This window comes from Cherax quadricarinatus, chromosome 43 (genome assembly GCF_038502225.1).
Source record: "Cherax quadricarinatus isolate ZL_2023a chromosome 43, ASM3850222v1, whole genome shotgun sequence".
In the NCBI taxonomy this organism is placed as follows: Eukaryota; Metazoa; Arthropoda; class Malacostraca; order Decapoda; family Parastacidae; genus Cherax; species Cherax quadricarinatus.
In genome coordinates, this window is record NC_091334.1 from 6,591,628 (window position 1) to 6,602,994 (window position 11,367).

At 38.3% G+C, this 11,367-nt stretch overlaps 1 protein-coding gene across 2 annotated transcripts in view; it reads right to left on the minus strand.

Annotated features, from left to right (window-relative positions):
• The window catches only part of LOC128694221 (uncharacterized), a 77,013-nt gene that overhangs the window by 21,051 nt on the left and 44,595 nt on the right, over positions 1-11,367 (minus strand). For both annotated transcript variants that reach the window (XM_070093523.1, XM_070093524.1), the window contains 3 exons: positions 9,593-9,701; positions 3,717-3,972; positions 3,170-3,289 (listed from right to left, as the gene is read on the minus strand). In XM_070093523.1, the coding sequence (XP_069949624.1) occupies positions 3,170-3,289; positions 3,717-3,972; positions 9,593-9,701 (485 nt within the window). The remainder of the gene's footprint in view (positions 1-3,169; positions 3,290-3,716; positions 3,973-9,592; positions 9,702-11,367) is intronic.

Below are 11,367 nucleotides of genomic sequence, written 5' to 3' on the forward strand. Positions count from 1 at the left end.
TATTTATAGACGGGGTTGTAAGAGAAGTAAATGCGAGGGTCTTGGCAAGAGGCGTGGAGTTAAAAGATAAAGAATCAAACAAAGTGGGAGTTGTCACAGTTGCTCTTTGCTGATGACACTGTGCTCTTGGAAGATTCTGAAGAGAAGTTGCAGAGATTGGTGGATGAATTTTGGTAGGGTGTGCAAAAGAAGAAAATTAAAAGTGAATACAGGAAAGAGTAAGGTTATGAGGATAACAAAAAGATTAGGTGATGAAAGATTGGATATCAGATTGGAGGGAGAGAGTATGGAGGAGGTGAATGTATTCAGATATTTGGGAGTGGACGTGTCAGCGGATGGGTCTATGAAAGATGAGGTGAATCATAGAATTGATGAGGGGAAAAGGTGAGTGGTGCACTTAGGAGTCTATGGAGACAAAGAACTTTGTCCTTGGAGGCAAAGAGTATAGTTTTACCAACGCTCTTATATGGGTGTGAAGTGATGAATGTTGCAGCAAGGAGAAGGCTGGAGGCAGTGGAGATGTCATGTCTGAGAGCAATGTGTGGTGTGAATATAATGCAGAGAATTTGTAGTTTGGAAGTTAGGAGGAGGTGCGGGATTACCAAAACTGTTGTCCAGAGGGTTGAGGAAGGGTTGTTGAGGTGGTTCGGACATGTAGAGAGAATGGAGCGAAACAGAGTGACTTCAAGAGTGTAGTATCAGTCTGTAGTGGAAGGAAGGCGAGGTAGGGGTCGGCCTTGGAAAGGTTGGAGAGAGGGGGTAAAAGAGGTTTTGTGTGCGAGGGGCTTGGACTTCCAGCAGGCATGCGTGAGCGTGTTTGATAGGAGTGAATGGAGACAAATGGTTTTTAATACTTGACGTGCTGTTGGAGTGTGAGCAAAGTAACATTTATGAAGGGGTTCAGGGAAACCGGCAGGCCGGACTTGAGTCCTGGAGATGGGAAGTACAGTGCCTGCACTCTGAAGGATGGGTGTTAATGTTGCAGTTTAAAAACTGTAGTGTAAAGCACCCTTCTGGCAAGACAGTGATGGAGTGAATGATGGTGAAAGTTTTTCTTTTTCGGGCCACCCTGCCTTGGTGGGAATCGGCCAGTGTGATAATAATAAAAAAAAAAAATACTTTTTGCCTATTCTATGAAATGGTTACTGCTGTGGATGATCCGCTAGTGTGGTGTTACAATAATTTCTCATGAAGCTGCCGTAATCAGCAGCTTCATAGCAAATTTTCTTTATTAACACGCCAGAACTTTTTTTTATTAACACATTAGCCATTTCCCACTGAAGCAGAGTGACCCGAAAAACGGCAGGATGGGACTCGCTCTGGATATTTGTAACCTTCTCTTCCCTGCACCAAAATACTTTTCCTTGTCTTCCTGCTGTGTGTAAGACAAAATGGAATAATGATGACTCAAGAGTCGACGTTAACAGACAATTATTTTGATGAAAAGGCACATGTGCAACATCTGGTAATCTTTATTGAGACATTTTGCTCACAAGGGCATGCTGAAGCATCTGCAGAAATTTATCTATGGCGGCAAATAAGAAAATGTACCAGAGTATAGTAGTACCAATATGTTTACATGGGTGTGAGGAATGAGTTTTGAAAGCTGAAGTGAGGAGGAGGCTGGAGGCAGTGGCAATATACTGTGTGAGAACAATGAGTGGAAAGAATATCCTGAAGTGAATTCAGAGCTTAGAAAATTAAAAGGTGATGTGGGACAACCAAGGGAATAATTTTGAAGGCTAAGGTGGGGTTGTGTTGAGGTGCTTTGATTATGTACAGAGACAGGATGATGATGGTGTGGTATAAATCTGGGGTGAAAGGAAGGATTAGAAATGGTCATCCCAAAAAGTTAAGAGGGAGGGGATAAAAGAAGCTTTGAGTTTTAGGGGCTTGAGCATCCAGCAGGCTTGTGTGAGCGTTAGATAGAACTGAATGGAGACAAGTAGTTTTTAATGGACATGCTGCTGGAATGTGAGACTGGAGCCATGGTAGTGAAAAGGGCAGTGTCTACACTTTGAAGGTGGGGTGGAGATGATGCAGTACCAGGGGAATCCTAAGTGTAATGTCAACACACTTATGGGAAGACAGAAATTGAATGAATGATGGTGAATATGTTTTCTTCTTTGGAGAGATGGCTGTTGAGGTTAAAAAAAAAAAAAAAGGTGTGATGAGTTAACAAAATCTTTAGAAAGATGCATAGATAAGAGAATACTTAGATGGAGTAAATATGAAAAAAAATCTTGTATAATGCACTATAAAATACAGAATATAAGCTGCTTGTATACTGTAATTTTAGTTAATTTTTTAAAGCATCAGCTCTTGCCCAAGGTGGTGTAACTGAAAAAAAAGAGGAAATACATTCACCATCAATCATTCAATAGCTCTCTTTTATGAAACAAGGCTTTTTGCTTTCCTTAAAAATGTATTCCAAGAAAACAACCACTTGTTCAATTTTTCTTTTCCTCTTGGAAATTTGTATGTATTGGACTTTACATTCTGACTTCTCAAAACAACTTCTCTCTTTCTAAACAAGTTTTCCTTTTTTATCATTTTGTTTTCCTAAATCCTCCTAACAAATAAGCCATTCAAGTATTAGTAACTAAAAGTTTTCCATTTCGTTTGGTAGTCCTTAATCCTGCAATCTTACATGTGCTTAAAATCTTAACATCAGTCATTACTCTAAAATAACATATGTTATGTCAAGACTAAATCACGTCTTCTGTCTACAATTGATTTTAAACATTTCTCCAAATACTAAAACAAAATTATATTAAGAATATCCATCAGCCTGTGTTTGTTAACAAAGCTCTCTAAAATCTAAGAGTATTTCTACACTTAGTTTTTCTTTCTTTTTTGGGTCACCCTGCCTTGGTGGGAAATGGCTGATGTATTAAAAAAACAATTCTATACTTGTTTTCCTGTGGTCTTGTTTAATTTTCTATGCTGACAATTTTGCAGCTTAGAAAGAAACTATTGGAATCTGAACTGCAGTACTGGTGCACCTCTGGCAAGACTGATGGAGTGAATGATGGTGCATGTGTTTCTTCTTTCTTGGGTCACCTTACCTTGGTAGGAGCTGGCCAGTGTTAAAAAAAACAAAAAAAACAGATGTAATAGAAGGAAATAAATCAGATACTGAATATGCCATGATTTGAGCAATACTTACTTTCTGGAGGGATTCAGTTAGATATGATATTGAGGTGTTATCGTTGAGTGATTCGCTCGCCGCTGTTAGGTCAGCCAAGTGATCCTGCAATACTGCTTCTTCCAGCTGCTCACCTTCAACCTAGAAATAAGTTAAAAAGTTAACCACTCTTATCTTGTCTAGACTTAAGTTGTTACTATGTACTAAGATTAGTCTACCCAAAATACCCTGGCATGATAGTGGCTTTCTTTGTACTTAACAAACCAAAATTATAATTACATATTGTAACCTTTGTAAAGAAATAAAATGTTTACCCTTTATTCTTTAGGAACATGTGGTACAATTATAGCATTTTAAAATTTCCTACATGTAATACCATATTTCTATCAGTAATGCTGCATGTATGATATACATTTGTCCTATGCATTCAATGTGGTTCAGAAAACATACTAAAGGCTTATTACATGAAAAATTGAGGTGCTGATGGCCTTACTAAGCTTAGTATAGCTGTCATGAGCTTGGGATGCATTTACTGTCTTAAGAGAGACAGACAGCTGCATATTATTACCTTTCTACGAAGCTCTTCCAAGAATTTCTCTACACTGAGAACAGTACGTTCAAGCCGTTCCTTCATAGTGGCCCTCATAGTCATAGTCTGTCGTAGCTGCTTGAGGGTTAAGTCTTGAGATGATTGAAGATTTCCTCGGAGAATGTCTTTGGCCTGGTCTTCGGGGATTAGCTGGTGGCCCTGATTACTACAATAGTCATTTGACACCATTTTTAGACAGGTACAACATATCATGGGTGAAGGGGTGCTGGGAGGCCTGTTGACAAAAACATTTGTTGCCTTTTAATACAGGCTATAAGGAATTAACCAGGTACAGCAGGGCCCCACTTATACGGCAGGTTAGGTTCCAGGCTACCGCCGTAAAGCGGAAACCGCCGTAAAGTGGAACACCCTTTTTTTCCACTTATAAATGCATACAAACACTAGATAACAAGTTTACACTAACATATATTAAGTTAGCAATAGAACCAGGCATCAAAAAACAATAAAAAAGTACAATACACACATAGTGCACTCATTACTTACCTTAAAATATTTATAGTCTTAATCTAGGGTGAGACAAGTAGTATTTATTGTAAGAAATCAAGTGTGGTATGTATGGTAATCAGCCAGGCTACCTTACCAGGCCACCCCACCCACACATACTATTCTATGATATTTAAGCATCCCAGAGTGATAAAATGTATATACAGTTCACTCATTACTTACCTTAAAATATAGGGTGAGATGAGTAGTATTTATTGTAAAAAATCAAGTGTGGTATGTATGGTAGTCAGCCGGGCTACCATACCAGGCCAACCCACCCACACATATATTCTATGATATTTAAGCATCCCAGAGCGATAAAATGTATATACAGTTCACTCATTACTTACCTTAAAATATTTGTAGTCTTAATGTAGGGTCAGGAGTAAGTAAATGAGATAAAACGAATAAATGAGAGAGAGAAAGGATGAGTACATGAGAGGGGACAGGCGCAGAGTTATGTAAACAAACCAGGCGAACGTAAGTTTTGTAAACAAACGAAGTGTACACGTCTGGTTTGTGTACAAGTTACATTGTGTACAGGTTGTCTCTACATTGATACGGTAGAATTAATAAAGAAGAACACTCCCATTCTCATGTAACATCATTTTGAGAAGAAATGAAGCTCTGAGTGAAGGCAATGGAAATAAGTCACACTGACTTTTTTGGGTTATCCTAGGTTCTCTACACATATGTTGTTATGTATGATAATCTATGTAACTGTATTTGTGTATACCTGAATAAACTTACTTACATACATACGAAAGGAATAATTTTCTACAGTTACCCCCAGTAACACATTTTCTCTTATGTTAGATTAGAGAAAATGTTATTCTTGCCGTCACTTGTACAAGTTATCTGGCTCCCACATCTTATATTTATGTTTATTTATTCTATTGTGGGGTGTATTTATCATCTTTTTATGTTATGTATCGTGTTTATTATATAATTTTGAAAAAAATATCATGGATGGATTAATGAAAATGTGTATATTAACGTAATATACGACATTTAATGAGACTCGGTGAGTATTGTTGTTATTATTATTATCATTTCTAATATGGCGTCACTTGTGCAAGTCGTCTGCTACCACATATCACATTTATGTTTATTTATTCTACTGTGGGGTGTATTTATCTTATTTATATGTTATGCATCGTGTTTATTATATAATTTTGAAAAAAATATCATAGATGGATTAATGAAAATGTGTATATTAAAGTAATATACGACATTTAAATGACTCGATGATTATTATTATCATTACTAATATGACGTCTGGAGACATAAGACACTTACCGATTTTAATGTGTACCTGCATGCCAGCACAGTATGTAAGTTTATTTAGGTACAGGTATACATAAGTATAATTATCAGAGTATATATAAAATATGAAATAACTTTTAAAAACATTTGAGATTTTGGAGTTTCCAGACAAAATGGAGAGACTTAGTGCTTACTGAGCTCACGGAGAATGTAAACAAACAGGGTGGGGCACGGTGACCGTATTAGAAAGTCAGGTGGGGGGAGCCGTATAGCGAGTTTTGGTCATAATTTGAAATGACCGTATTAGCGGAACGCCGTAAAGTGAAACGCCGTAAAGCGGGGCCCTCCTGTACAATACAGTGTGCCTCCAATGCAATACAAGAACTCTTTAACGGTAAGAATTCATTTAAATTTCCACCAATCATGAGACTGCAGATGGTGTAAATTTACACCAATCATGAGAATGCCAATGACAAATTTATGCTAAATATGAGACTGCCACTGATGTAAATTTACACCTAAATTCTAGTGCCTCTAAAATGGTCACAATTGGTCTGGTTTGGACTACAACAGAGAAAACAGGTCTGTGGCTGTGGTGTTTGCAGTATATAAAAAACTGTTGTGTGCAAGGCATTGTGGGAGCCAATAAATGCCATTTTCGTTTGTTTGCATGTGTTTAGCAGTTACATTTGTTTAGCACATTGAACAATAAATACATGTGAAATATATGAAAACATATAGTTATAAAACACACGATTCAAGAAAAATAATTAGAAAACTTGGAAAGAAATCATATAAAAATGTTAACACATAGAAACTTCCTCCCCATGGCAAGCTGTTGTTATAAAAAAAACAAAAATGTCACCTACGAAAAAAAAAAATTAGATACATGTTCTAGAATTCTTCCTGCATAAGCCATGGATGTCATAAGAGGTGACTAATATGCTAGGAGAAAGGGGCTAGTAACTCCTCCTCCTGTATATATTACTAAATGTAAAAGGAGAAACTTTCGTTTTTCCTTCTGGGCCACCCCGCCTTGGTGGGATATGGCAGGTGCGTTGAAAGAACGAACATGTGTTCTACAATCTGCACATTATGTCCTTGCACTGAACTGATAAAGCCACTGAATGGTGAAATATCAACAAATAAGGATACCCTATATTTCACATAGTCGGACTTGAGTCCTGGAAATGGAAAGTACAATGCCTGCACTTTAAAGGAGGGGTTTGGGATATTGGCAGTTTGGAGGGATATGTTGTGTATCTTTATATGTATATGCTTCTAAACTGTTGTATTCTGAGCACCTCTGCAAAAACAGTGATAATGTGTGAGTGTGGTGAAAGTGTTGAATGATGATGAAAGTATTTTCATTTTGGGGATTTTCTTTCTTTTTTGGGTCACCCTGCCTTGGTGGGAGACGGCCGACTTTTTTAAAAAAAAAAAAAAAAAAAAAAAAAGGATACCCTAGATGTTGCACGTGTGTCTAATTCTTCATACTGTTGGCAGCATATATTAATTCATCTACATCACCTTCAAACCTTCACATCTCCATAAGTAATATTCAGTTTCACTCATTTTTGTCTTATTACACTTCTAAAATCAGGGAGAATTATTTTTGGCAAGATTTTTTTTTTTTTTAAAAATTGCCAGCACTGGGGAATACATTAAGGACGGAGGCCGCCGAGTCTGAGCCTAAATACACCAAAAAATCGAAAAAATATGGAAAATGAGTTATTCATACAGAAAATAGCTTAACTCTTTGGCAACACAATGGTACAAGAATCAATGTTCTACAACGTTTCTACAAGAAATTATAGTCATTTATATCAGGTATGGTGGCGGCGATGTAGGCCATAATATAGCGAGAGTCCACCAGCAATATTTCGATATAAATGAGTTACTCCTCGTCCCCTTGTTCTATTGTTTGGTATGTGAGTGATAGAAAACGGTGTTTTGAAGAGGATAACTGCACTAGAACATCAGTTTACTAAGAAATACACCGAAAAAAACACGATTTCCGCGCAAAAAAAAATTTTTTTTTTGAGACGGTAGGCCGGCCGACGTTCTAGGCCTATATCTCGGAAGTAACTTATTCACTTATTTCGCTCCATAGCTCCATTATTAATGATTGTGTTGAAATGATTTTCACAGACAATATAAAACAAAGTGTGTTTGAAATTGAGACATAAAATTTTTTGGAATATCTCAAATATTTTTTATTTTATGCGGGGTTAAAAGGCAGATATTTTGGCAAATGCCAAAAATTCTGTCAAATGTATTTTTTTTTAACTTGATAATAAGATATATTAGATGAAATGGCTATGTTAAAATGTCGTGCTAGTTGTATTCTAACAGTTGGGAATGTCGGAAGTGCCACTCGTAGTGCCAATTTGTCACGTCGTGCTGCCATATATAAAAATTATGTTTATATTTTTTTCTCTGTTGTTTGTTGGCCAATCATACTGAAACTTTGTCACATGCTTCTACATATGCACCTCTAAAAGTACAACAAAAATAAAATAAATCGGTTGAAAAATAAAAAAGTAAAAAAAAAAAAAAAAACGTTTGTAATGTGTCCTTAACTCTGTACACTGGGGAGTACATTAACTTTGTAAACTGGGGAGTACATTAACTTTGCACACCAGGGAGTACATTAACTCTGTACACTGGGGAGTACATTAACTTTGTACACTGGGGAGCACACTAACTCTGTACACTGGGGAGTACACTAACTCTGTACACTGGGGAGCACACTAACTCTGTACACTGGGGAGTACACTAACTCTGTACACTGGGGAGTACACTAACTCTGTACACTGGGGAGCACACTAACTCTGTACACTGGGGAGTACATTAACTTTGCACACCAGGGAGTACATTAACTCTGTACACTGGGGAGTGTACAGAGTTAATGTACTCTGTACACTGGGGAGTACATTAACTCTGTACACTGGGGAGCACACTAACTCTGTACACTGGGAGCACACTAACTCTGTACACTGGGGAGTACACTCTGTACACTGGGGAGTACACTAACTCTGTACATTGGGGAGCACACTAACTCTGTACACTAACTCTGTACACTGGGGCGTACACTAACTCTGTACACTGGGGAGCACACTAACTCCGTACACTGGGGAGTCCACTCTGTACACTGGGGAGTACACTAACTCTGTACACTGGGGCGTACACTAACTCTGTACACTGGGGAGCACACTAACTCTGTACACTGGGGAGTACACTAACTCTGTACACTGGGGAGTACACTAACTCTGTACACTGGGGAGTACACTAACTCTGTACACTGGGGAGTACACTAACTCTGTACACTGGGGAGCACACTAACTCTGTACACTGGAGTACACTAACTCTGTACACTGGGGAGCACACTCTGTACACTGGGGAGCACACTAACTCTGTACACTGGGGAGCACACTAACTCTGTACACTGGGGAGTATACTAACTCTGTACACTGGGGAGTACACTAACTCTGTACACTGGGGAGCACACTAACTCTGTACACTGGGGAGTACACTCTGTACACTGGGGAGTACACTAACTCTGTACACTGGGGAGCACACTAACTCTGTACACTGGGGAGTACACTAACTCTGTACACTGGGGAGTACACTAACTCTGTACACTGGGGAGTACACTAACTCTGTACACTGGGGGGCACTACCTCTGTACACTGGGGAGTACACTAACTCTGTACACTGGGGGGCACACTAACTCTGTACATTCTGGCAGTTTAAGGGTTAACATTTAAGAAACAACACTGCCCAGACTAAAAAGGAGTCTTCATTTTATGCCTATGTTGAAAATCAATATGAAGAAGCCTTCTGAGACAACATCTAGGAAAATTACAAAGGAAAAGTATTAATTTAACAAGATAAATCACAAGCTAGGCCTATCAGAGGGTAAAAACATGTGAGCCTTATTCCCAATTAAAAGTAAAATCATGGAATATAACGAGTGATAACTGACTTTTTCCTTTTGTAATATATAATCACAGTTTATTATATTCTCATGACCATACTGAATACATCTGGCAAAATATTTGCTTAATGTCAACAAAAATTACCTTTGTGCACCATTGTGATGACCGTAGCTTGCAGGGAGAATTGGCAGAGAAGGGGATATGCTGGCATTGGCAAGTTTTTTAATTGGCACAGTGTAATTGGTTGTTAAACCTGAAAGAGAATTTCTCTTTAAATTTTTCATTTCAATACATCAGTCATTTCCCACTAATGTAAGATGATCCAAAGAAGGAAATACATTCACCATCACTCATCCTCTAGCTGTCTTTCTGGAAGTACAGGTTCTCCTCAACTTACGACAGGGTTACATTCCAATAAACCTCTTGTCAGTCGAAAATACTGTGAGTCAAATATGAATATATGCTAGAAGAGAGGGAGACTACTTCCTGGTAAAAGTAGGTCTTAGACAGGGAAGTGTAATGTCACCATGGTTGTTTAATATATTTATAGATGGGGTTGTAAAAGAAGTAAATGGGAATTGACAGTTACTTTTTGCTGATGATACTGTGCTTATGGGAGATTCTAAAGAAAAATTGTGAAGGTTAGTGGACGAATTTGAGAGTGTGTGTAAAGGTAGAAAATTGAAAGTGAACATAGAAAAGAGTAATGAGATGAGGGTATCAAATGATTAAGATAAAGAAAAATTGGATATCAAATTGGGGAAGAGGAGTATGGAAGAAGTGAATGTTTTTAGATATTTGGGAGTTGACATGTCAGTGGATGGATTTATGAAGGATGATGTTAATCATAGAATTGATGAAGGAAAAAAGGCGAGTGGTGTGTTGAGGTATATGTGGAGACAAAAAACGTTATCTACGGAGGCAAAGAAGGGAATGTATGAAAGTATAGTAGTACCAACACTCTTATATGGGTGTGAAGCTTGGGTTGTAAATGCTGCAGCGAGGAGGCGGTTGGAGGCAGTGGAGATGTTCTGTCTAAGGGCAATGTGTGGTGTAAATACAGTGGACCCCCGCATAACGATTACCTCCGAATGCGACCAATTATGTAAGTGTATTTATGTAAGTGCGTTTGTACGTGTATGTTTGGGGGTCTGAAATGGACTAATCTACTTCACAATATTTCTTATGGGAACAAATTCGGTCAGTACTGGCACCTGAACATACTTCTGGAGTGAAAAAAATATCGTTAACCGGGGGTCCACTGTATTATGCAGAAAATTTGGAGTGTGGAAATTAGGAGAAGGTGTGGAGTTAATAAAAGTATTAGTCAGAGGGCTGAAGAGGGGTTGTTGAGGTGGTTTGGTCATTTAGAGAGAATGGATCAAAGTAGAATCACATGGAGAGCGTATAAATCTGTGGGGAAAGGAAGGCGGGGTAGGGGTTGTCCTCGAAAAGGTTGGAGGGAGGGGCTAAAGAAGGTTTTGTGGATGAGGGGCTTGGACTTCCAGCAAGCATGCGTGAGCGTGTTAGAAAGGAGTGAATGGAGACGAATGGTATTTAGGACCTGAGGAGCTGTTGGAGTGTGAGCAGGGTAATAATTAGTGAAGGGATTCAGGGAAACTGGTTATTTTTATATAGCCGGACTTGAGTCCTGGAAACGGGAAGTACAATCCCTGCACTTTAAAGGAGGGGTTTGGGATATTGGCAGCTTGGAGGGATATGTTGTGTATTTTTATACGTATATGCTTCTAAACTGTTGTATTCTGAGCACCTCTGCAAAAACAGTGATTATGTGTGAGTGAGGTGAAAGTGTTGAATGATGATGAAAGTATTTTCCTATTGGGGATTTTCTTTCTTTTTGGGTCACCCTGCTTCGGTGGGAGATGGCCAACTTGTTAAAATAAATAAATAAATAAGTG